The sequence below is a fragment of the Hippichthys cyanospilos genome, chromosome 13, assembly GCF_059441005.1.
Source record: "Hippichthys cyanospilos isolate Australia breed blue-spotted pipefish chromosome 13, RoL_Hcya_1.0, whole genome shotgun sequence".
Classification (NCBI taxonomy): domain Eukaryota; kingdom Metazoa; phylum Chordata; class Actinopteri; order Syngnathiformes; family Syngnathidae; genus Hippichthys; species Hippichthys cyanospilos.
In genome coordinates, this window is record NC_142381.1 from 16,138,129 (window position 1) to 16,165,859 (window position 27,731).

Below are 27,731 nucleotides of genomic sequence, written 5' to 3' on the forward strand. Positions count from 1 at the left end.
TTAGAACCCTTCAAACATTATGTGTATTGGTCCACAAAAAATAATAAAGTGTCCTCTTTTGGATCATAGAAGAGATGTTATCAAACAGAAAAAACTTAATTATTAATAAATATTTGTCCACAAAAAAAATCAAATTTAAGTGTCTGACCTGTTTTCAAAAAGAAATAATTATAGATAAATATTTTCTACAGAGAAAATTAAACGTAAAGTGTCATCTTTTGGAATTACAGTAGAGCTCTGTTCACAAAAATTACATAATTAACTTTATTATTAATAAATATTTGTCCACAAAAAAATATACATCAAGCGTCAGACCTATCCTCAAAAAGAAATAATTCTAAGTGAATATTTGTCCATAGAAAAATATTCAACATAAAGCATCCTCTTTCAGGATTTTAGTTGCAATATGTTGACAAAAATAAAACATTAACCTAATTATTAATACTAATTTGTCCCCTCAAAAATAATCAACATAAAGTGTCAGATTTGTCCTCAAAAAGAAATTATTATAAATAAATATTTGTCCACACAAAAATATTCAACTTAAAATGTCCTCATTTGGTATCATAGTAGAGACGTGTTCACAACATAAATCATTTACTTGACAGGTAACGAGAGGTGGCACGTGACAAGTCGGGTTGAACCATTTTAGTTTGGGGGAGAATCTGACTTTGAAAATACTGAAATTGATCAACCTATTAAACATAACATTTGTTTTATGAACTTATATTTTCCTGAAACATTTAATGAACTCAATAATTACTTTCAAAGGAATTTTGTTTGTTTGTTTTATTTGAAATCTTGAGCACCCCCTGGAGTTCCTTCACGTACTCCCAGGGGTACTTCTACCCCCTTTTGAGAACGACTGGTCCTCACGAATGTTTGTTTTTTTTCATCAAAACTGAAGGTCTCAAAAGCTCCGACCAAAGTGGAGATTTACTAAATTCACAAGATCCACATTTACGTGAAGCAATCATGATCATAAATTTTCCGTCGTCACCCTCCTCTATTTCCCGCCATCTATGGCAGTGACGTTAAGGGAAGGACATTCCCTCTGAATGGACAGAATTTAGTGACTACTGCCGCCAAGTGGCCTGGCATGCTTATAAATGAATAAAACCACATTATGCGGATTTGTGAAGCAGCAATTTTTTTTCAATAAACAAAGCCATTTGCCAGGAGAGGAGGTGTGAATGATCAGGAAAAGGTTTTGCTTTTGCCAGGTAAAATATAACTGTAATAAAATAAAGATTTTTCTTCAGGCATTTTGTTGCACTTGTTTTTTTTTTTTTCAGTCTTAGACTAACATGTAAGCTGTATAAACACTGTAAAAAAGTGGTTAATAGTTGTTGGAAGTTGATTTATATTGCTCTTTTCTTTTGTTAATGTTAAAAAGGAAACAGTTTGGTATACCCATCCAATTTTTATAGATAATAATCTTATTTATAGTCATCACGGTGAGGAGGCTGTGCAAAATACAATTGAGACGGACTCCTCTAAATCGACAGTCGCCGAAAAACCAGCTACTTCGCAAACATGGCGGTGGAACATCCGCAAACACTGGACCTCATCAAGACAGTCTAGCTGAATTAATTAGGCTGGATGTTATCAGCCGGTGAAGAATTAGTGACGTTCGCCTTGTTGATGCGAATCTCCTCATATCTCATCAGCCCCTCTCAGCGTTTTACATGCCGGCGCTTTCTTCAAAAACCCACAGAGCTGCATGCGTACGTGGGATGGAAATCTACGTCGGCCGGCGAGTGGGAGTGAGAGCCCGTTGTCAGGGACAACGCGCTACTTACAGCTTTCGATCTCCAGGGTGCAGTTTTGCTCATCCAGAGGGTAACGGCGCAGGTCCATCATGCAGGCTGCTGTGGTGGTAATCCTGGACACAGATAAGACACGCATCGTTTTAGAAAACAGGATAGCAAATATTATAAAACGAGGAGTTGTTTTGATCAATACAATTGGAGAGTAGCTGTGGATTATAACTGACTGCAACCCATTACACTGGTAAATTTTCATCAGAGATGGTTTGTCCTTATATGTATTCATGACATTCATTTAAAAGACGCTCTTATGTTTTCTTCTGAGGTGGCCCACCCGTCCATCCATTTTCTATAGCCGCTTATCCCCACAGGGGTCGCAGGCTTGCTGGCGCCTATCTCAGCTGGCTTTGGGCAGTAGACAGACCAATCGCAGGGCACACAAAGATGAATGAACAATCACGCGCCCAATCACACCTAAGGACAATTTAATATGTCCATTTCACCTGCCACGCATATTTTTGGGGAGTGGGAGGATGCCGGAGTGCCCAGAGAGATCCCACGCGGGCTAGGGGAGAACATGCAAACTCCACACAGGAAGGCCAGAGCCAGGTGGATTTGAACCGGGACCTTTGAACTGTGAGGCGGACGTGCTATTCACTGCGCCATAGAGCCGCCTTCTCAGACGACCATTTTACAAATTTTTGCTGGTCCATCTGTTCTTTCGGCAGTCCCCCTTCCATCATAAACAGTCCACTACATTTTTGGACAGATTGGCGGTATACCTAACTCCGCTGATGAGTGACAAAAACAAATAGTGACAAAAATCTCCTTTCCGCCACAGCTTGGTTCGTCTTTCATTAACCAAACTTTAACCGTCAGTCTGTGGTTTTATTTTACCCGTGCTTCCTTCGTTAATTTTCCACCATATCACAAATTTTTGCAGTTCTATCGTTCTTTGCATTTCGACGAAACAGAAGTTCACCGGGACAGTCCGACGGAATGTCCACCTCTGTCGGTAAGTGACAAAAACAATTACAGACAAAAATCACATTTATGTCACTGCTTTGTTTGTTATTTTTCAAACCAAATGATAATCATCAGTGTGTCGTTTTATTTTACCCATGCTTCCGTCGTTAATTTGGCACTAAGTACATTACAAATGTTTGGAGCTCCATCGTTCATTGTTAGTCGGCAAAACAGGTGTTCTTTGTGACGGACCAAGGGAACGCTCACCTCTACCGATGAGTGACAAATACAATGACAGGAAAAAAGCCACTTTCCCTCACTGCTTGGTTCATCTTTTTTCAAACCAAACAATAATCGTCACTCTTTTATTTTACCCCTCCTCTGCCGGCGAATGTCAAATACGACGAACAACGAAAACTGCTTGGATCGCCTTTTTTTTTGGGGGGGGGGGCTTCTCATCATTTGTCAACAAAACAAAGGTGAGCGAAGGTGACCACAGTCGTGCAACATGTTTGTTGATAAAACAAATAATGATTGCATACTTGTGATTTATAAAATGGTAGTCAATTTCGATTGGCATGTGGGCGTATGTGCGTGTGTATGCGCTTCCTGACATTTCCCTCATGCACTCAGATCCCTGATATTTGCTCTGGGGAAACACACTGTGCAAAGCAGAAATGTAAAACTAAGGACTAACATCATCCAGGCTGAGACTGTATATGATTTGAAATGCATTTTTAATAGGAAGGTCTTTCGTCATCTGTCCAACTCAATCGGCATAAAATCATTTATAAAAAGTCACAAAGCCTATAACATAAAAATTCAGGTGGTTGAGCTTTACTATGATCACCATCATATATATTAAGTAGAGAGCATTACCTCATTATCATTTATAAACAAAAACTCTTTTGCCTCAATTTACCTCACCCGAAAGTCAGCTTTTTTTTTTTTTATCTCACGCCCTTGAAAATCATTGCCCCTTGTTTCTCTGCCACTTATAGTTATGCAGTATTGCACATGTACATAATCGGGATGGTTGCTGGATTATTTTTCGTCGCAAAGAAGGGAATAGGGTTCAGGTTGTGGTCACACGGCCCTTAAAAAAAAAAAAGCCAGTCAGCCACATCCGACAGCTCCTCTCAGTGTATACTTCCTGCACCACACACACACACACACGACAAGTTGGGCAGAGAGAGCTGAGTCGGGCAGGGCCAAAGCCCAGAGGCTGTCTGGATGGAACCAAGGAAACATCATCCATGCCTTTAGGATACACACACATACATGCACAGACTGATTGATATATAACATGATAGTATGTTATCACAATATATCAGTATTGGTTGCTGGTTGCAGCCTCTCTCTGTCATTAACAATTACTCTTATATACATTTTATTATATATATATATATATATATATATATATATATATATATATATATATATATATATATATATATATATATATATATATATATATATATATATATATATATATATATATATATTATATAGCGAAATTTGAAGCTTGGGACGGCGCACTTGTTAACCGTTTTTTCTATTTTGTAAATCGCAGCACTAGATGAGTTGCGTATAACAGTAGTTTGGGACTATGTGCTTTGTTAACCGTTTTTTCCATTTTTCTTTCAATAAAAGGAGTGATCGGACAGTACCACGACCGAATGAACCCTTTTAACCCATGCGAGCGCATTATAGAGTTATAGACAATAGACTAATGGGTTCAGTTCAATTAATTTTTTTTTCAATTCTTCACGAAATCTTCTTGCGGGCCGTATGTTTGACATCCCTGTTGTAGTGTGTGTATGTGTGTGTCTGTTTGTGTGTATGTGTGTGTCTGTTTGTGCTTCAAAATAATTTAATTCTCCCATTTCACCAGTAGGTGGCACTAAATTCTATATACAGTGGACCCCCGTGTTACAGAGTCCCTGGCTTACGTTTTTTTTCATGTTGCGATGTGGAATACTGAGTTTTTTTAACCCCTCTTTAAGGTATTTTCCCTGCTTTGCGACAAAAACAACTGTCATGACCCTAGGGTGTTAGTTGTATTTGTGTTGTTTTGTCTCCATCTGCAGGCGTTTTTAGGTAAATGTACTTATTTTCTGTAGCAGTCAAACTGCTTCCATGCAACGCATCACCACAATGCTGGTCTGCTATTGGTCGGCGTCTGCTCACAAAGATGCTGGCCTGCTATTGGTCGGCCTCACTCATTTCAAAATGGCGACATGGTAAAGCTTTGTTCTATTGTGAGTGGTTACAAAACCGTATTTATAGTGCATTTTACTGCTTAATTCAAACTTGAATGTGTTAGCCATGGCTCCCAAATTGCTAGTGATGTTAAAGAGAGAAGTAAGAAGATGATTTATGTGGAAACGATGCTGGAGATAATCAAGAAATATGAAGCTAGCCTAGCCTAGGCTACACTTACTAGTGAATATGGGCATAACAAGCGCCACTCAAAGGTAAATAAATCCTTTCTATATTTTTTGTTTATGATGTTTTCTGATTGTATACATGTATATTATAGTATATACATTGCACTTAATATACTATTTTGGTACCAATTTTTAATATGTATGTACAATTTTGACCTGGGGCTCTAAACACATTAGCTATTTAACATAGGTTTGGATTAGCCTTATGAGCCGAACGGCGGAATGGATTAATCTCGTAACTCAGGGGCCCACTGTACTGTACTTTCACTTTAAGGGACAAAATATTAGTCATTTAATTCATTCTATCTATCTATCTATCTATCTATCTATCTATCTATCTATCTATCTATCTATCTATCTATCTATCTATCTATCTATCTATACATACATATCTATACACATGTTTTTTATATATATATATATTTTTTTTTTTTTTAAATCAGACTTTGTCATTATCTTTATTAATCAGTTACTATTATTTCACCAAACACTGGATTTGGCATTTCCCTGATGAAAATCCACTTATGCTTCACAAATATCCAAAATATCATCAGAATTCTTTCTGAGAACAGTCATGGGATACACACAAAAAAAAGTGTTATTTGAAATGCTCCCATAAAAAATATGTGCTCCGCAAAGCCCAGTTGGGCTGGTAAGGGATTTTATGTTTCGAGCTATAGAGACACAGTCTTCTTCTTCACTCTCCCTTTTCTTGCTCTCTGGGCTCTTACGTAAGAGCCAGTTAGCAGGGCCGTGGCGCATTGGGGGATTAACGCAGGAGTCAAAATTCCGTCCTACTTTACTCATTTTCGACTAAAACATTATTTTAACGTTTGGCGTGGCGGCAGGTCATCGATCGCTCCCCCGTCGACAGTGCCACGGAATCGTTACGGAAGCGCACAGGAAGCCGAGCAAAGGAACCAAAAAATGAGGCCAAAATGGCAGGGGTATAAATACCAGACTATTTATAGCCCACCTACATCATCAGCAGAAGTCTCGAAGCTTTTCTGTCTGACAGAGACTTGAGAGCGGCTCGAGCATCCCTTCGCCGAGCTTGCGCATCAGATAACAATTAACGCATTCACTGCCATTGACGGCTAGAGATGTCAAAGATCCATTTTAACCGGGCTGGCAGTTGATAAGTCAACTCATTCACTGCCAACGACGGCTAATGGCGTCAAAGATCTATTTTAGCAGGGCTGGCAGCGAAAGAGTTAACAAGTAGCAAACAACGAGCGAAGTGACGAGACACATTTTGTGCAGGAGGCGCCTTGCTGTCTCCTTTTTTTTTTGTCTTTGCTGCAGTGAGCGAGAGGACCTCTGCAGCACGCAGACTCGTTTGCGCTTCATCTCCATCGCTGGGCCGGGCCGGTCCGAGCCGGTCCCCCCCGCTCGGCCCGACCTGCCGGAGGAGAGGCCTCGCTGGAGCATATCACGCAGATTCCAACACGCTACATTTGCTCTGCGTCCGAGCTAATAGGACATGCAGTTCTAAAAAAAGGCTGTTTTTGCATGTTGCTGGCCTAGCTCTATGTGTGTGTGTATATCTGTGTGTGTGTGTGTGTATGGACCTCCCTGAGGGGAGCTGTGCACCTTTGTTCCCAATGACCTTGTTTACGGACATAGCACAACCACTGCAAATTCCCAGACAGAATCTCATTTTGAGACGGCGTCACAGCACCAAGTGAATTGGAGCTGCCATCATAAAGCAGACATTTGCATCCAATCATATTTTAGCCAGTTGTAGAAGTAGATTCCTCCATTTTAGAATGAGAGCAGCCAAAAAAAAATAAAAAATACATGTCTAGGGCTGCAGCTATTGTATATTTTTCATATTTGACATTCGACAGACAATTCAAGATCAATGGTTGAGGTTTATTGTCATTAGACTTGCACAAATACAATGCAATGAGACTTCAATTAACGGGCCAAGAAACATACAGACAATGACCAACAGAGGGAGACAAAACGAAAAGGCCAACCGGTACTTGCTAAGAAGCGGCCTGAAATCTTAAATGAGAAAAGAAAAACACATGGGATACGGGAGAATTTGACATTACTTACAACAAATGTACTCAAGTAAAATATCTGTTACAAGCTGAAGTAGAAAAGATTAATAACATAAAATTCTGTTTAAAAAATTAATTGGTGACAGGGCTATTTTGTTTTCTTGCTAAAAAATATTTATAAACAAAACATCAAAATATTTTACTTAAATATAAACTGCTTAGCTGCACGCAACTTTTCTCTCTAGAAGCATTAGATTTTAGAAAAAATTCTATGTATAAAGAAAGAGAAGAAACAACACATTTGAATGGGGATAGTTGAATACAACGTGATCAGTAGAAATGTTAACGGAGTCAGGCTGTTAGAGTCATTTACATTTATCACGCCAGCCTATGTGGAGCTCTCAAGTGCTGCAAGTGGCTATTTTATGTTAGTTGAAGCTATAACAGAGCCACTGGTAAACACTGGCAACATACATTGCCCTATTACCGTTTGTATTTCCTACTTTGTCCACTTTATTATTTGCTCTATAGTGTGGAATGAACGTCTGTTTGGGAAAGTGAACCGAATAAGACTTTCAATGGGTTGTGTTCCTATGCATATGACATTAAAACTTTTGAATCCTAAATGATTTTTGTAGCTTATAGCAGCCTTCCGAGCTGCTAGCTATTTTAGGCTAGTTTGTTGCAGCAATAACAGATCTCAAGCCACGGGTAAAGGCTGGCAATAGGAATCGTATATCAATGGCAACTTAATTGAGTCGTTCATTAGCGGCCTTAACTGGTGATTAAATGTGATTTCAGAACAACGTTGGGTTGTTTGTATCGGGAGTCGGAAGCAACAGTAGCAGTTGAAAAACTAGTCAAGTTATTCCATAGTGACACGCTGCCGGGAGTGACTTTAAAATAAAAGCGCACCAAGGCATTCGTGTCCATATATTATTTGTCAATCGAAGGTTTATTTTGAAGTTGGCTTTCTTACATCTTTTCCAGAATGTTTTACTGTCATACAGTGCGTTCACAAATGTTGCAGCCATGAGCTCGACATCTTTTTGTCTGACGCTCATCCACTCAGGAAACAATTGATAACTTTCAAGGTCCCAGATCGAGCGTATTGATTGAAAGTGGGCTGAAGTGAAACCCTCTTTCTCCACTCAGCATCTTTTCCCTCCGTCCTGGCCTGAGCGATGCCTTTTATTGAGCTGCGAGGAGACGTCCTCTCACCAATGAAAGCTAGCGAAAGGGGCCGGTCAGCGAGAGGAGGAGGGAGGGGGAATCCAAATCATTTCTCCATTTTGAATGAAGTCTGACCTTCACGTCTCTTTCTCTCTGGATCTTCCCTCTGTTGACCTTTGCCTGTGAATTTTGAGCAACATGCTTCAGGAGGTCCTGTGTGGTCTTTCCTCTCTCACTTGATGGTGTGTTGTGTGCCATCTGGGTTAATGGTTGAGTTTGTTTTTTTTTTTGACTGTGTAATTAGATCACATTGCTTGTCCCTGACAGGGACAGTTGAAAGCACAGTTGTCATTCGCAGGTTCAGACCGGTGAAGACCAGAATCATGAGAATTGGGAAAGCACTATACCAGCTGCTCTGTTATTACTGTATTTCTGAGTTCTTTATAAAGCCCTGTCAGGTTCTTACTAGGTATTTACAGTATATGTTCTGCATCCAGCCCTCTTCTCTGTTCTTACTTTGTAGTTATGTGTCCTGCACCCTTTCCTGCTCTCTGTTATTACTTTGTATTTTTGATTTCTGCATCCAGCTCTTTTCTCTGTTGTTGGCATTTTTGTGTTGTGCTTACAACCCTGCTTTCCGCCATTACTTTGTACCTTTGTGATCTGCATCCAACCCTACTCTGCTGTTACTTTATATTTTGTGCTGTACATACAGTCCTGCTCTCTGTTGTCGCATCGTTGTTGTATGTCCTGCATTCAGCTCAGTTAGTTTGTATTTTTGTGTTCAACATCCAGCCTTGCTCTTAGTTATTCTGTATTATGCATCTGTTAGAATAAATGTACAGATGTTATCCCATATTTATTCTTATTGTATTGCAAAGCATTGATTCAGCAGTATTGTATAACCTTGTTCTAATCATGAATTAGCTGTCTCACAAAAAGAAAGGAGACATCGTGACCTCACTACAGGGCAGAACAGCCTGTGGATTGCTCATATGTTCTTGGAGAAAAAAAATAGTGGCCACAATATGAACTGATGACTGATAGTATAGTGCACCCACACACACACATACAACTATTGCATGTTGATTGTCTAATTGCCGCCATGTGTGGTCCCCAAAAACCCTTTTACCGCACCGATGTTTTATAACGAGGGATACTCTAATCAATAAATACAGAGGCCTCAGCAAGATGGGTTCCCAGAGCCACAAGACATTTGTAACTGCAGAACATATATCTGTCTGTTCTCCTTTTGAGCAAAAAGAATCAAAGGTCTCTTGTCTTCCTTCCTTGTGTGTTGTTAATTAAATGTTCAACGTTGCTTGAACCTGACAACATCCAACCCAGCTTCGTTGTTACTTTGTATTCTTTTGTTCTGCATCTGGCCCTGCTCTCTGTTGTTATGTTTTATTTGCCTATTCGTCATCCATCCTTGCGCTCTTTTGTTTCTGTGTATATTACTTAGTCTTCTTTCTCTGTACTTATTTTGTATTTTTTGTGTGTTCTGCAGACAGCCCTGCTCTCTGTCGTTACTTCATGTTTTTGCATTTATGCATCTAAACCTTTTCTGTTACTTTGCATTTTGAGTTTTGCATACAGTCATGTTCTGTTATGTATTTTTGTGTTTCGCACCTAACCCTGCTCTGCTGTTACTTTGTATTTTTGTGTTCTGCAGCCAGCCTTATTCCTTATTGTTACTTTGTATTTTTGTGCTATGCATAAACCCTTGTGGTATTTTTGAGTTTTCATCCAACCCTAATCTGTTGTTACTTTGCATTTTATATTCTGCATCCACCCCTTCTAACTGTTGCTACTTTGAGTTTTTGCCTTTAACTTTTTCATGTCAATATCTTGTCTGCTTCTGATTCAGAATTATGTTCACATGACACTTTTTTTTTGTTTTTTTAACTGAAATAGGCTGCTTCTCAATAGGAAAACATGGGAGGCTGCGGGGTTTAGTGAAGTTCAACTGCCACATGCACAGTTGTGATTTTCCAAATGTATATCATTTGGCAGTTGTCCTGCTAAATTATGTTCCTTTGCAAACCAAAGGAAGGCCAGTTTTACTAGTGTACTTGTAGGTGTGAATTTTGCGAGTCAATCTTTCACAAGAGCATCCTCGGTCATTTTTATAGACATGGCAGTGAATCATGAACTCTTGTGACTATTCCATAGTCCTCAAAGTACATCACATACACAACTGGCAGGGAGGACAGCTTTACTCGTGTACTAGTCTGCGCAAATGTTGCAAGTCAATCCTTCAGAAAAAATATTATTGGTTGTTTTATAGACACAATTTTCCCTCCTAAGAGAGAAAAATCAAAGGTGTCGTGGAATTTTATTAGGATTTAGGCGAGATCGGTAAATTTGTATTTTAGGGTTTCAATATTTTTAAAGTTTCAAAGACAAGTCTTAACATAGCAGTCTTGTGGTCTGTGTTTAGGGACAAGTGAAAGGAAGATTCTTATGGCTACGGAGGGAGGAAGTACAAGAAGGGAGGCAAAGACAACACAATAATAAACAACCATGTTAAACTCACTTATCTGTCAAAGGCTTTGCATGTGAGTTTTCATGTATGTTAAGTGAAAGGTTCTTTGTTCAAACAAAACAAGTGGTCACACTTTTTCCCCAAAAATGAAGGCCAAAAGTATGGGTGCAATAATTACCATAACAGGTAGGTGTCAGTTGGCTGTTAGCAGTCAGTTCCTGTTGCAGCTGACTGCAGCTCATGTTAGCTGAGCTAATCACGGCATTATTTTCAGTAAAAGAAGTGAGCAGACTGAACCGACATTTGAGTCCATCCTTGTTCACACACAGGAATATGACTAAAAAAGAGAGGATTATGTCAAATGTATGATGTCTCCAGCTGATTCAATTCAGTGGTTAGAGAACAAGGAAATGTATTTCATTTGGCTCATTTAATAATTAAAGTCTTTTAGTATATACACACACAATCAATCATTACCTTGGTGGAACACGGGTGGTGCGCGACTTCGGGTACTTATGGCAAAAAGAAAAGGAAAAACAACTGCTCACAACTGTTCACTAACAACTCACAATGTGGTTAATCTGAAACACACTTAACTCGCAACAAAAATATAACTTACAGTTGGTGCGTCCTATACACGGTAACCTAGAAAACACCAGAATTTGACTGACGAATTAAGGGTGTATCCAATACATGGGTGCGTCCTATATTGGGGAAGTACAAAACGTATTTTCCGAATTTCCATACTCATGAAATTGTCAACACAGCAGCCCGCATCGCAGAGATATACCCTGACTGAGTGAATGGTGAGGTATTTGCGTCCATCCCGCTTCCCCAGTGCGGACGTTCAGTCAGTTGGCCATCTTGCACACATCCACTCCAGCCCTGCTGCTGCAAGCAGGCCGCCCGTCTCTGCAGGTATGTGTCAGCCTGCTCACAGCACTCAGGCATCTGGCCGGCCTGACTCTGACAGCAGCTTGTGTCTGGACGTGCTAGCGTCAAATAAAACCTGAACCGAACCCACGAAGCAAATAATGGAGGAGCCGGGAGGCAGCGGCGCTGACAAGGACGACGTATGTGAGGTAACAACTGCATCTCCCTGCTGCACGCACGCCCTCGAATTCACAACAAGCTCTCTCGCCCATTTCTTTTGGCGGTTATGCAAAGCATATGTGTTGGGGCTTATATAATTGGCTCAGAGTGTTATGAATTACATTTCTCAACAAAATGTTGGGATGAATAATCTGGTGCAGTGCAGATGCTTTAATATTTTAGGGAGCCTTTGCGCAAAAAAAAAAAAGGCAACTCCGTGTCTTGCGAGAGAATGACTGAATGCAGCAACATCTTCAATTAGAAACAATTATCTTTTGTTGTTGTTGTTTTTACAGCGTGTAAACGTGTCCGTAATTACATGCAAAAGTAGGAAGTAGCTACGGGCCAAGTCGTCCACCTAGGCGGATCCAGTGCAGATACAGATTCGGTGTTTGTATTGAACCGTTACATTATTGACTGGAAGTTATCAATTATAGATTGGATTCGCTCGTGAGGTGCGCCGGTCCAACGCCGAGCGGAGACGGCTTGCAGACGGGCTGAACCATCTTGCTCCAATCAGACAGATAGTTTGTTTGTACGGCCTCCGCTTCATTATTGATGAGGACCAATCAATTATGGATTTTCATGATCATCAAGGGACGCGGGTGGCTAAATTAGGGCGCTTCTGACACACACCTCACTGGAAAGATCGAAGCACGGTAACGTCCCCAAGACATCAACAAGAACGGGCTAGGTGAGGACAGCATTTCCAATACTCAAATATGGAATTGTTTTCCTAAGGAAAACAAAGCCTCATGAATCACCTGTGATGTTTTTGTTCTTGTTGATGCAGTGGAAAATGTAAAACATTTCCCTTGAGCAAGCCTTTATCATAGAACCAAGAATGCCGTCTAGAGGAGCAAAAAATAGCACAAGTGGTTCATAAGGCTTCATTTTCCCCATCACTAATCAAAACACAAGTCAACCACGATCATACAAAACCAACACGTCTTTTAAGTCATACAAATCACTTTTACACTCACAAAAACCACACCAAAGCTTTTTTTTAACCAAGGCTTGTATAGTATCTTGCAATAGCCAGCGCTAAAGCACAATAACAGGCTAAGCTAATGTTAGCATGTGTATTTATTTTAGTAATTTGTTGCCGTGTCCTGAAATTTTACGTCGACTGTAACTGTATTTTTCTTATCTATGCAAGGTTATTAGGCTAAAGGAAAAATAACCAACTAAAACTACAATTGAAAAAAATGTTTGTAAGCGAAACAAAAATTAGACTTACTCGTGTTTAAAAAAGGCTAAGCAACAAACAAAACTATGTTAATAATACTAACTAAAACTAACTTCTATAAAACAATTATAGAAAAGGACGGCATTCCTTTTTGTCTTCATCCTTAAATTTAACCATAATTTAACAATATTGTTCTGTTCTATGCAATGATTTTATTGTAAACTAAAAGGAATTCCACTAAAAATTTTAGTTGAAAAAAAATGTAAACAAAATAAAACACAAGCAGGAGCTGCTAAAAAAGTATGAAACTAAACCATGTTTATAAAAGTCACTAAAATTATAGCAAAAAAAAATTTTGTGTCTTGAATAATTTAATATTTTTTAACATGAATGCAATGATAAAATGTTATTCTGACTGCTTTACATGCAACTTTATTCCTCTCATAAGCTTTATATTAGATAAAAGCTTTACTAGACATTTTTAAAGAAGAAATATAACATAATAAAAACAAACTAGTCTACTGTAGAACAAATAAAACTAATTATATTATTATATTATTATATTATCTATTATTACTAATTAATATTAAAACCAAATTGAAATTAAATAAACACTAAATTGAATGCATTTTTAACCTGCATTTAGGGTCCTGTTTTATGAAGCTACATGTGAGAAAATTACGTTACTGTTTTAGAAGATTTTTCTGAACTGCTGAGATATTGTTGCACCAGTAACATTTTCTTATGTTTTTAGGATGCATAGTTGTTTTGTAAAATTATACATCATTAAGACATTTATTTTATTTATTTACTTTTTTGGGGCTTTTTTTTGGCGTCTCATTTTTTTATTTTTTTTTATTTTTTTACATCATATGACAGTCATAAATTGTAGGATTTTGCAGGAACTACTTGAAAATTAAAAGTTATTGTTAATGTTATCTGTGCCTCTTTTATGAAGCTCTAACTTGAAATAAGTGATTGAATGAATTTACATTTATGTCACCCACACTATGGAGCAGTGAAAATGATGTAGCCAAAATCCTAAAGACTCTACACGAACCATTTTCTGTTGTGGAAAAGTCAAGAGTGAATTCAACGTGTTAATTCAAATATTATGCAGCACTGTCACCCGCATTCTCTTGTTTAATGTGTTTTTCTCACACAGCCTTGAGCTTCTTTTCTCGTCCTTCTTAATTCTTTGCGTTTGCAGCAGAATAGCGCTCGACAAGAAGCAGCTTTTCCTTGGCAACGTTTTCTTTTCTTTTTGCAGTGATGCTAAGAATGACTCCACGATATTGTTGAGAAAGATGTTTAATTATATAGTTAGGAGCCCAATAAATGTCAGGAAAAACAGGATGATTCAAAAGAAAATTGAGCATCCACACATTTTAGTGACATTGCACTCACCTGTTAAACTGTTACGATGATAGAACTAATAAAAAGGAACTATCCTCTAAAATCAAGGGTATGAAACCGTTTCAATCTTTTACATCTCCATAAGGTTTGGATTTTCATTAAGTCATCTGAGTACTATACTCCATTTGTGTGTTACAATGTTTGTAATTGTTTTTGGGGTTACAATCACCACACTTTGTTTTATTTATTAGCAGAAATAGCAGAAATATAATAACTTCCCCTTCATTTTTATTCATTTATTATATATGTATTCATTTATTTTTACAATTGTCTATCTTGAACCATAAGTATATCATAGACTATGATCTCAACACATCATTACTACTTTCCGATTAGAACGGTCTTGGGTGCCATCTTGTGGCATCATTGGGTATTACAAAAGAATCTAGAACTAGCTGATGATGGTTTCCACAAAACAAAATGAGAACTGCTGTTGATTGTACACATTTATTAGTTTTATGTAATGTGTTCTGATGTATTAATGGTTTTTACTTAAAGTGTTTGTATTGTATATCGCTACATAGGGCTGCACAATTAATCGTGATCACAATATTGGCTACCACGATTAATTAAACTGATCCTTTTAAAAAGCCAGCTATGTATGTCAAATCAAGCATTTTGTGATCCTACCACTAGGGGGCAATGTTTCACACATGTTTGTATGACAAAAGCTTCTGCATTCTCACCCTAACATCTTATTTACCAGTGTGAAATGGTGTTGAGCTTCCTACTTGATTCTTAATATATATAGTCCTAGCTGTCAATTAAATAGACATGTTCGACCAAAACATGATCAATAATTGTGATTAATGATCGTGATTTCAAAATAATTGTGATTTTGGGTATAATAATGCAGCCCTAGCGGTGCAAGATGGCGCTGCCCACGGGTGCAGCAGCCCTTCAAATTTCCAAGTTCCTTATGCACCTGCCTCACAATTGCAATGGAGGCATTTTTTTTTTTTTTTTTAATCGCTTGAACTGGATCGAACATAAATTCGTCCACATCCTGCGTGTTTTGAGCAAGTCATTTCTCAGCCACGTGAATTCCGGCACCCCGGCATATAGTACATGATGAAAAAGACCCAGTTGGATGGAGCAGATACAACCTTGTTAGCTCATTACGTTTAGTAATCAATGCGCTAATCACGACAGGCGAGACGGGGGGCAGCTTTAAGCGGCTTACCTGAGTCCATAAAGCACGGTGCCGTCGGGATGCAGGCGGATCATCCTGTTCTTGACGGTGACGCCGTGCACAAAGGACTTCTTGTCGTTGAGGAAGTACGTGTCCGGGACCCACAGCTGGTCGGCCACCCGGTTGTCCAGCGTGAGGTTGTAGGCGATCTCCGAGTAGGAGAGCCGCTTATCCCGCCACGCTTGTTGGAAGTACATGGTCAACGTGTAGTCCTACAGGAAAGAGGACCGCGGTAATGGATGTGCCCAATTACATGAATGCAATAATCACTGCATGTGGATCAAAAGTAAATGAGATATAATTGTTAAAAATTCAAAAACTGCCACGTTCTGGAGGTTTGTGTTTTACTTACATCAAGCACAAAGTACAGCAGATTGGCCTCAACATTTCAAAAGATACCGAATATGTGGTGCGTTTTCACAAATCATGCTAATGTCACGGAGATTAGATTTGAGTTATTGATGAAAATACGACCTTTTGACAGAGATTACAACAAAAACTACCGTAGTTCCTTGGGGTCTCGACTTTTATTTCCCAGCAGCCAAAAGGTTCAAATTATGATTGAATAAGGGATTAGTCGAAGATGTGCACTCTGGATTTCTAATCTGCAACATTCAAATTACTCCAACTTTGCAACATTTTGACCTACCTCCATTTATTATATATTACTTTAAACGGAATTAGGTATACAGATAGAACGTAAATAATTTCAATTTTCAGTTTTGGATATATAAGCCTGATTTTGTGAAAATACTTTACATGTACAGTAATTCCCACTCCATGGAAGAGGTTACATCCCAGACAACCCACGCAGTAAGCAGAATAAGTGATAGAAATACCCTATACAAATATTCCCTGGCTATCTTTTTATAGCATTTACAGCATTTGTTATTTTAAGGTCCTTAAGCATATGTTTAAAACAATACAAACTCATTTAAACACAAACATGCTGCACAGTGTACTGATTTCTCTGCAAAGCACTCTACCTTTATCAATGTTTTTGTTAGTTAAATTCATCGGGGTTTTTTTTTTTTTTTTTGGGGGGGGGTTGGACTGGATCCCAAATGCTCTTCCATTTTCACGTCTGCCCTACCATCAACAACAGAAGCCTCTCAGGTTATGCCAAACACAAATGCAGCCAATTAATGTCCACTTCAAGGTGTGATTGACATTTGTTTTCCAACCACCAGCAACTTAAGAACAAAGGCCTGATGCATAAAAGGATCCAGTTCAGTTTACAGAAAGCATAGAGAAAAATGAAACTAACGCTTTAACTATGATTGTACTTATTTGGCCAGTATTGACCTGTTGACCCTTGTGCAGTATTTTGACCAATCCATTTCACTTCACAAGGAAATCATTTAAAGGCACTAGGAAGCTGAAATTTCACCCAGATGGTGACAACATGTCAAAGTTAAACATGCCATGACTACTTCTATTTTACAATCCTTTGATCTTTACATTTACGACATTTCACATCAAAAGGAAAGCATTGAAAGAAGACACCAGGGAGCTGAAATTTCACCCATATGGTGACAACATGTCAAAGTTAAAAATGGCACGACCACTTAGTTATCACACTACGAGGAGTGTGCCATCCCTTGGCTAAAATACTGCAAGAATTATGTGGGAGAATTTGTCCAAAAATGGATACAATACTGCACCCTTGTGCAGTATTTTTTTTACAATCCTCTGATCTTTACATCTAAGACATTTCACATCAAAAGGAAAGCATTGAAAGAAAACACTAGCAAGCTGAAATTTCACCCGGATGTTGACAACATATCAAAGTTAACCATGGCATGACCACTTAGTTATCACACTACCAGGTGTGTGCCATCCCTTGGCTAAAAAACTGCCGGAATGATGTAGAAAAAGATGACCCAAAAAACGTTAAAATACAGCTCAACGTTTAATCAGACGTCACTAAAAGAGTTGTATTCATTTATTGGAATTTTTATGCTGGTAAAGTGTGTCATGAAGGTTTGCCCATGCATTCAGATTATGCGTACAAATGATGCATAACTCGTACGCTATATACGCCAGCAATGAAGCAAAGTCATTGCGCAGATCCACGTAAACATGAGGTCATCATACATGTGTGGCCACACGCTGCACACGCTCTACATGCTAAGGAGGTCATCCGAAAGGTCAGCGGCATACTCAAAAGGTCAGCGCTAGTACCGCGGGCCGCTACGACGGGCGGCCTCAAATTCAAACAATATTCTCCTAATTTTGACATCCTAACCGGAGGGTAACGTTCTCAGCTGGCTGACTGTTGCGGTGCTAAAAATATCTGCTTCCGCTGGAACAAATGACGAAACTTTCCGCTTTATTGAGACAATTTTGCCCGGGATGCAAATAGCCAAACGCTTCCTCCAGCTGGGGCTCGGGCGCTCTCTGCTCCTGGCTGGCTCGCCTTTTGAACTGCCACAAGAGCTGAAGATAAGACGGCAGACGCTAAATATTTTTTGCGTTTACACCTCATCTCTTTTTCTCGGCTTCTCGCTCTTGACACCCACACACCCGCGGAGAAATACAGCACTGCGGTGTTATGTGCTCTTTTACGGTGTTGTGCCGAGCCGTCGCTGTAATGAAGGGATACGGCCTGTAAAACGTGGCTCGTTACAGCCTTTTCCCCCGGTCCTCCTTTTTATTTTGTTTTTTTTTTTGTTTTGTTTTTATTTTCCCCCACCGGCGTGACAAAGCAATCGCCACGTTTTGGGTCGGGCCTCGCTCGCTAGCCAAACGCTGCGTAAAAGGGCATCTAAAAATACACGGGCTCCTGCCATGTTGATGTTGTTGCGGGAGGGAAAAGTCAAGCGAGGACTTTGCCGTCCTTGCCCCGTTACCCGGAGTTGCCGCTCAAGCCTTCCCTCTCACGCTTGCTCCCTATCTTGTCTCATTAGCCCGGATGCCCATCGCGTGGCTCCAACACCTATGGGAGCGTTAGCTGCTGCTTGACGGCGCCGCCGCGCTCGCCATGTCCAGCAAGCGCTTGGAATTGTCGCGGAAAGACACTCATCCCCAGCTGCAACTGATTCATCCGCGACTAATCAATTATCAAATTGATCAATACGTGTTTCTTTTTAACCCTCATGCAGTATTTTGACCATTTGGGGATATTTTTTCCCCCATATCATTATTGCAGTCATTTAGCCAAGAATTTGCACCCTCCTGGAAGTGTGATAACTACCTTATTTTCCACACTATAAAGCACACCTAAAAGCTGACAGTGTGTCTTATACGGTACATAAACTGCGAGTTTTCATTTTGGGGGGAACAAAAGAAATGAAATAACTTAATTGCCAGGTAAATTCTTCAATTTTTACCTCTGCAGTTCAGTTATGAATGTATTTTTTTACAATTAAAATTGTGTTTACCCGATACAAATATTCTCTGGCTATCTTTTTATAGCATTTACGGCATTTCTTTTTTTAAGGTCCAAAAACACTCATTCGAAACAATACAAACACATTCAAACATACTGGCCAGTGTACTGATTTCTCTACATGCATATCGCTCTACCTTTATCAAGGTATCAAGGTTATTGCTAGGTAAATTCCCCATTTACTGGACTGACCCACACATACTGTTCCATTTTCACATTGTTTTTTCCATTTTTTGGAAAAAAAAAAAATCAAATCAAATATTTGAAAACATTTGGTTTTACTTTGGAAAGAAATGAAAAAACCTACCATTACCGAATGTTATGTTATTGCATCCAATTTGAAACAATGCCATTTTGAATAAAGCGACAGAAATTAATATAAGTTATTTTACCACCAGATTCATCTATTAATTGCCAAAGCAATCGACATATTAGTTACACACAAGCATTATGTTTATTTCTTCTTCAAATTTAATCTGGATTAAAGTTTTGTTCTTCTTGTGATGACTGATTCTAGTTGGTCCGCATTCAAAGGGACAGGAAGGTATTAAGCCTCCTAGCACTAAACTACGTTCACAAAGGAGATATTAAACTTATTTAACCATTTCCACCAACAAAATGTTTATATGGTGTCTATATACAATATGACAATATTTTTCATGCGCAATTAATAACTTAAAAACTTTTTTTTTTAATTTGCGGCAACGTTCACGCCCTGGGCCGTGGTTGATCGATAGCTGGGCCCTGAGTACATGTGACGCCATTTTCAAGCTTTCAGCTAGTGGCAAAACATGTTTTCAAATCATTAATGAAAAACAAGGCGTTATCAATTAATTGCGGACATTTTATTTGCTTTTTACAGCAGAAAATGGCTAAATAAGTTTAGTATACTTTTAAGAAACCACATAACGGCGATCAAAACTCAAGATATTGCTTGTCTTGTTTTTATCCGTGCTCAGTTACGTGTGTGTTGTGTACATTTGGGGCCATGCTGACCAAGTGAACACCTGCATGCTGCCCCCTGGCTGTAGTGTGACACTGCGAGCGCAATTACAAGTTGACAGATGGCGCTTTCACGCGTACACCACTGGGCATCACTCAACTAATGCAGCTTCCAACTGAGTACACTGGCTCCATTTTGTTTTAAAAATCATGCATACATGGAAACTTGTGTTGAAATTTTGTTTGCGGATACGTTTGAACATACTTGAAAATACATTCAAACAGATTTAAAAATACAATCAAAGCTATTTGAAAATATCTATATATATATAATATGTAAATAAGTCAATTTATGCTAAATGCTAAAAACAAAACATTTGTATACTCTCTGTGGCATTATGAGAGCAAATGTTTTGTTTTTAGCATACATTAAACCATTTGAAAATATGTTGGATAATGTAAGATGAATGATGCTAAAGAGTAGCATTTTTTTGCCATAATGGTATGGTGTATGGTTGGATAAATAAACCCTGTGGCAGTATGCAAGCAAAGATCCTAGTATTTTTTAGCATATGTTCAAACCTACGTATGTTTGGACATATACACGCAAGTACATTTAAATGTCTTTGAAAATACATTGTACATACTTGCAAATATATCCGTATGTTTTTGTTGAATAAATGCTAAAAACATAGCATTTGCTACCATAAAGTCACACGGTTGTTGATGTTCAAACCTATTTGAAAATACATTCAAACATATTTGAAAACACTCAGGTATATTTTTATTATTTTTGAATGACAAACGTGTTTGAATGTACTTGCAAGTATGTTCAAACAAGTTTGCCATTCACACCACTTGGGCAGCTCCATGTTTTGCATTAAAAACTACTATATTGCATTTCCTGGACAACAGCCAATCAGAGGAAGCCTGTCCATTTGCTGTGCACCAATTGGTTACTTAAGTGATAAGATATCAGCAAGCAATGTCTTTATATAAATCATATTTAAAAAGTAAAATAACACAAAAAATCTGCAAAAAACATCTCAACCCCCTAATTCTAAACATTACTTTCGAACTGCACAATATTCCCATCATCTTCAACTATCTTCCTATTGTTCCCGCTGAAGAAAAGCAGCACTAGACCATGATGCTGCCACCACCATGTTTTACAGTCGGAATGTTTTTTTCAGGGTATTACTTGTATGCCAAACATAACAGTTTTGCATTCAGCCCAAGAATCTCAATTTTGATTAATCTACTCGATGATTCAAAGCCTTTTCTAAACAAATCGAAAAAAAATGGACTTTAATGTATTCCGAGCTGAGTGCCGGCATAAAAGATAGAGCGCGTGCGGTGGAGGGAGAAGGAGGCAGGTGAGAATGGCGCCGCAGCACGCATCGTCCCAAAAACGCCGCAGATAACCGAGATCCCATGTAGGAGTGCGGTTTTGGCGGCGCGACCTTCACTCTCCTTGTCACAAACTCCATTAACGTGACGCAGACGGCTCAGTGAGCACCAGCGAGGGAGACATCTTGCCGAGTGGAGAGCATTGAATAAAAAAGAAGCATGACAACACCCCCGGCTGCATTTATGCAGCCGGGAGGGTGCAGCCGCTTTGGAACGCATCAAGGCTGCTTGCACAGCGACAGTCGTGTTTGTGGGGCTAACAACCCCCCATTAGGAGTCTGACAGATTGACAACGACTATGTTTGTGTTTGGCTGAGAAATCTGACAGGCGACTGTTGTTACGAGACCTCCATTACGACTACATCAGCCGTCACAGACGATACGGCAGGGAAGTGCCAATGAACACGCATTTATGGTGCACGGATTTGAAGGCTCCCCTTATAATGCACTCGCTGACTTTTCATGGCGGAACGGCGTCCTGCTCCGTTGCAACAACATGTACAGCTTGGTTTAGTCGACAGTAGGGATGAATTGGTTTTACCTAGAAACTGTTAACCAAATCTAGTCACTGTGAACTGCTGCAATATTTTGTCACCAAAAAGGTTTAAGGATTAAGCGTTCTCAGTTTATCTCTACACGGAGTGGTGGTATTTTCACAGATGAGTACAGATTACAGATAGATTAAAATTTTCTGCCACAAAATTGTCACTCCGCTAAGCACGTCCCTGAAAATATCCACAAATATCCGATAAAAATAGAGCTTTTGGTGACAGGTACCAAAACAAGAGTACGTTTTAGCACTCTCATGTTAAGGAACCAACCACTGTTATTGACGCTATCAAAACAGATTTCAGCCATTCCCAATGTGTTCATTCAACTGTGCTATGTGTATATGCTTACATGCAGACTACAAATTAAATATAAGGGCATTCTGAAGAATTTCCCGCCCACTCGCCCTTCCCCTAACCCTGAGGGACCTGATGATGCTCGTATGATTCTTTTGCGTTTGCAGTCAACGAGCTGTTTTTCAGCCACTTAGCTTCACTGGAGAAAGTGCCTGACAGAATCATTAAGGAAGTCATCAACACATTAAAGGCCTTTAATGGAGACGTCTGACTACCAACCACTGACAGACTTTTTTGTCTCTGCACCAGACACAGGGAGTGAGTTTTATATATATATATATATATATGTGTGTGTGTGTGTGTGTGTTAATTAAAACAAAACAAAACATGTTTTATGATTTATTGTCTTTAAAGTAGACACCTTGAAACTATTTTTGCACATCTTGGTTTGCACATCTTGGTATGTCCTCAATCATCGTTATGATGTGGATGTCTAACTTTCATTGCACAGTGCTGTGCATGATCAAAATTTAAGAGCGACAATTTCTTGTCCTCTTAATGTGGTTGGAGGCATTTCAATTTACAAACAACTGAGTTTACAAACCTTCAACTGGGACTGTATATATGAGTGGATGACATGACCCTAATGAGGATAAGCAGTTCAGTAAATGGATGGATGGATAATATCATCATATACGGCATTGTTCGGGAATGTAATAATGGCTGAAGTCATGCGTCACAGACCTACAATACTTAATATTTACAAACAAGGCCCAGTCTCCACGGATTAAATATAAAGCGGAAAAGCCCAGTTTGCATGGAAGAAAGCCCCGGGATTAAGTGTTGTTCTTTTGCTATAATTATGCTTCTGACCATATTAATCTGCGCGTCCACTTAGCATAACTAATGACTTTGTCCTGCAGCTGCCATTCGTAACTTAGCGCTGGCTGGAGAGCTCAGTGGAGTCAATGGAGCAGTCGAAGAGACACAAAATAAGCTACTTTTTGTAATTAAGGCATCATCTGGGACAGCAATGACGGATAGTCAGAAAATTACATTAAATCAATGATCATCGAAAAGATTCATTTAATAATACAGTAGTTTCTTTCATTGTATTTCACTCATGCAATTAATCAAGCTGCTGCGTGCTTGCTGGGGATTCCATATGTCGGCACAGTGGAATCGCTATCATCTGGATGCTCAGTTTCCCATTGCTGATACCATGTTATCATCATAATACATATCATCAAAATAAATAATAATAACTATTACAAATAAATATATATTTTAGTAATGTGTTTACATGAAACAAAATGGCACTCTGTAATAGTGAATTTCACAGAAAAATATACTCATCATTACACTTGTCCACTGGGGGCAGTATAATAACATCATACAGGCACAAATGACAAACATGCATATGCCATCGCTTTCAGGGATTCAGTGGTATAAAAATACAATGACATTAATAAGATTCTTCAAATAAGGCTAATAGTTTGGGGTTATCTAAAAGATTTTGGGGTTGTCAGAGACCATGTTAACCATTGGAAAATATCAACCAAAAACCAAAAAAAAAAAAAAAAGCAGCAATATAGTAAGCACACAATTATTACTTTGGAATCATTCGTTATTATTGTTATGTTTTAAACCTTGACACAGAGCCAAAAGTGGAGGAAACCATTTTGTCTTTAAAAATTAATTACCTTGAGTCACTTCAGTGTTATGAAGTGAAACATTGTAAATAGTTAATTTTCAGCTTTGTGCATCAAGAAAAGCTCTACAGAATATGGAACAAACTTATTAGTAGCAAATTTTATTTTTAGAATATGCTACAGCCCGCTTAAAGTGTCTGTATCATGGGAGTTCACATTTTTGGAAGATTAGTTACAAAGTTTTACTGTCCAAAACATCCAAGTGGCAAAAATGTGTATTTGGACAATCAATGCCAGTCGTAAGTAATTTTCCTGAGGACATTACTTTTGTTATGAATACTAGTTTCCCACAGGACCAATTGGATAGAAGGAACGTCTCTATGTAAGCACAGTCACTTGAAACTTATTTTTAGTTTAATGTCAGTAAAACGCCTGTTTTGGCTCCTTCTGGGCAAGCAGTCAAGATGATGGATGGATAGATGGTTCGTGGCCGAAGGACATTCAACAAAGTCATGAAAGGGGCAAGGCAGCAATACGGTGGGAGGTGCAGCTTCAGTAAACAAGATGTTTCACTGTCTGCTTATAAATAACTGTACCATAAAACTCATATCTAATATGGAAATAAATCGCCAATGGCTGAAACATACACAACGTGTAATTAATATGCACAATAACTGTGGAAAATAGTCCAAAAATTACCATGATCTAGGCACTTTTAAATGGCGCCTGGACCATGGTTTGGACACCCCTGACCTACATCTCAATGTGAAATGTCATTTAACTTATAGCAGTAGAGTAAAATTTTATATCATTTTTGGTTACTGTGATGAAAAAGTTATAAAAAAATTTTTTTCAATGTACCAAAAAAATACACACATCTCCTTCTTTCTAACGTTTATATTCATAAATGTTAGAAAGATGTTTTCTTCACTTGACTTCCTCGGATTCAGCAGCAAAAAAAAAAGAGAAAGAGGCTGTGTTGTCATGGCAACACTGAATAAAAATAACACAAGCTTATTTTCCACACGCTGAAAATAAAATGGGAGCAGGATCCGTTTGGAGAAACGGGATTGAAACTGTTGTTAATTCACACAAACGCAGGCGGCGAATGCATATCATGACGACACGCCGTTATGTTTTTAATGCCCGGTCACGTGACGGCCACGTTCTCTTACTAACGTCGGTGTAGTGACGGTGCTATGCCCCGCTAATTCCTCCGTCGTGGAAGCCACCGCAGCTGGTTTGTTTAAATCTTTTAATTCGCAGGCAGCTAATTAACATTCAGAGAGGAGTATTATATTGCAGGCGGCGAGCGCAGGTATTTTACATGTAATTAACAAGTAGGATGAGGAGGGGGTACGGGGGAGGAGGGCAGCCTAATTCCAGCCAGGCAAAGTGTTGCGAGATGAAAATGCAACACGGACGCGTTGCTTGTATTAATCAGCCGCAATGGCTGCGTGCGCTGCATTTCTCATGCACATTTGGATCATGCAGGGCTGGCTGTGGAGGAAACCTGTCAGAATTTCCGATCACATTTGTATTTCGCAACAGCCTTGGTTTTGTTGAAAAGTGTTCAACAAACAAGTGTTCTTTTTAACTTAAAAGTGCTCTGACACGAGAGAAAAAAATGTTATGTCACATGCTGGCTAGCATTAGCTACTTTTATGATAACATAACAATGTTTTTTAAAGCTATGTTAACATTTGGAACTGGTCAACAAACAAAATGCTGAAGTAATTTATAATAAAACCCAGAGTAAAAAAAAAAGTCACACGTATTAGCTTGACATATGCTATCAAAATGTCTATGCTAGCAAAACAATGTGCTTCAAAGCTAAGGTAATTGTGTGAAATGTTAAAAAATAACCCTATCCCTTATCGACTTAAACAAAAAATCTGTCACTTTTTTTAGGCTATCACATCATTGTTATGCTAATAGTGTGAACTGGGCAATAAAAAATGCTAATCTAATTAATAATACCTTTGTATGAATCCATAAGGTATAAAAACTTATGACCACTTGTACTGTTCTACACTTGTACTTACATTTGGCTAGCATTAGCTTGACTTTTTATGTTGAGGAACAAGTAAACAAAAACGTTAAACTAATTTCATAATACAGTTGTCTAGGGTAGGTAAACATGAGCGCAACTGTGTATATGATTTTTTTTAAGTGCTTTGACGAAGAACAAAAAATACGATGTCACAGTACGTTGCACTTTGACTTGTTTTAGCTTGACTAGCTTGACTTATGCTATCAAAACAATGCCATCGAAACAACAATTCACAGCTATGCCAACATTGTGAACCAGGTAATAAAAATTGAATTGATTCATAATATTTTTGAGCATACTCACCAGGTCTGTCGTGGCTTTGCTTGTGTTAGTTTGACTTTCATAATATCAAAACAATAGGATTCATAGCTATGCTAACTTTGTGAACTGGGTAATTAAAAAAAAAAAAAAAAAAAGCTAAACTAGTTCATCATACAATTGTACATACCGTAGGGTATGCAAACTTATGAGCCCATCTGGACGTACATTTGGCTTGCGTCAGCTTGACTTTTACGCTATGTTAACTTTGAGAACCAAGTAACAAAACCTGATCAACTCAGGTAGGTAAACATATGAGCACAATTGTATATAATTTGAACTTGAATGCGTTCTGACAAAAAAAAAAAAAATGTTTGTCACATCTTGTCTTGTGTTAGTGTGACTTTTATGTTGTCAAAACAACATGTTTCATAGCTTTGCTAACATTGGGAGCTGGCTAATAAAAACGCAAAATAATACCTTCGTACATACACATAAGGTATTAAACATATGAGCACACCTGTATTTACACTTGGCTAGCATCAGCTTGACTTTTATGCTATGTTAAATTTGAGAACCAGGTAACAAAGAATTCAAAAACAATTCATAGTACAGTCCTCAACACCGGCAAAAAACAAAGTGCAATGTACAAATGTAATTTCAGCTACTAAGTGAAGAGGATGAGTGATAGCTAGAGAGCGAGAAGGAGGGAGGAACATGGTGAGATACATGGCGAATGGGGGGTGTCTCGGCTATGATATCACAGTTTGCCAGCATGGATGTGTGGTCACACCTAAGACTCGGAGGACTCTTCTCTCAAGTAGCACATTTGTAATGTCAGGCTAGCACAGTGCTGCCTTGACCAGCACGTTCTTACCAGCCCACAACACGACTGACCTTTGAGCCTCAACGGGCCATGACTGTGCATCACAAAAGGCAAAAAAAAGGAATCTTCTTTGGTGGTTTGTTAGCTAGCAGGCTACTTCCTTATTCATGAAGAAAAAGACTTAAGGCAATACAGTGATCCCTACTACTTCCCGGTCTCAGATATCGAGGTCTCAGTACTTCGCAGGTTTTTGCTGGAAAAATTAAAAATATTTCAAAACAAAAAAATAATTTAAAAAATGCGCAAAAATGGAAACAAATTGAAAAAAGCAAAAACGTACATTGTACAGTACTGCATTCATCAAATAATAGTGTAAGATTAGTTAATAACTATGTTACGAATTTTTCAAGCGTTAGAGTTCGTGAAGTTTGTTATCTTATTTTGAAATGTATGCTTTTAATTTGTCGGGTCCTGTTGCATTTCCGTTTCCTGTTTTACGTCTTCTGCGCGTCATTCGGCTCGTAACTGTGATGTAGTGAATGACAACGTAAGCTCTTATTTATAGTTTATTATCATTTATGTTGATAACGCACGCTACTGCCTATGTTTA

At 38.6% G+C, this 27,731-nt stretch overlaps 1 protein-coding gene across 2 annotated transcripts in view; it reads right to left on the minus strand.

The window, feature by feature from the left end:
• Window positions 1-27,731, minus strand: part of gabrb2a (gamma-aminobutyric acid type A receptor subunit beta2a) — a 46,632-nt gene that overhangs the window by 12,307 nt on the left and 6,594 nt on the right. For both annotated transcript variants that reach the window (XM_088431674.1, XM_088431673.1), the window contains exons 4-5: window positions 15,736-15,956; window positions 1,803-1,885 (exon numbers count right to left, since the gene is read on the minus strand). In XM_088431674.1, coding sequence (XP_088287800.1) covers window positions 1,803-1,885; window positions 15,736-15,956 — 304 coding nt within the window. The remainder of the gene's footprint in view (window positions 1-1,802; window positions 1,886-15,735; window positions 15,957-27,731) is intronic.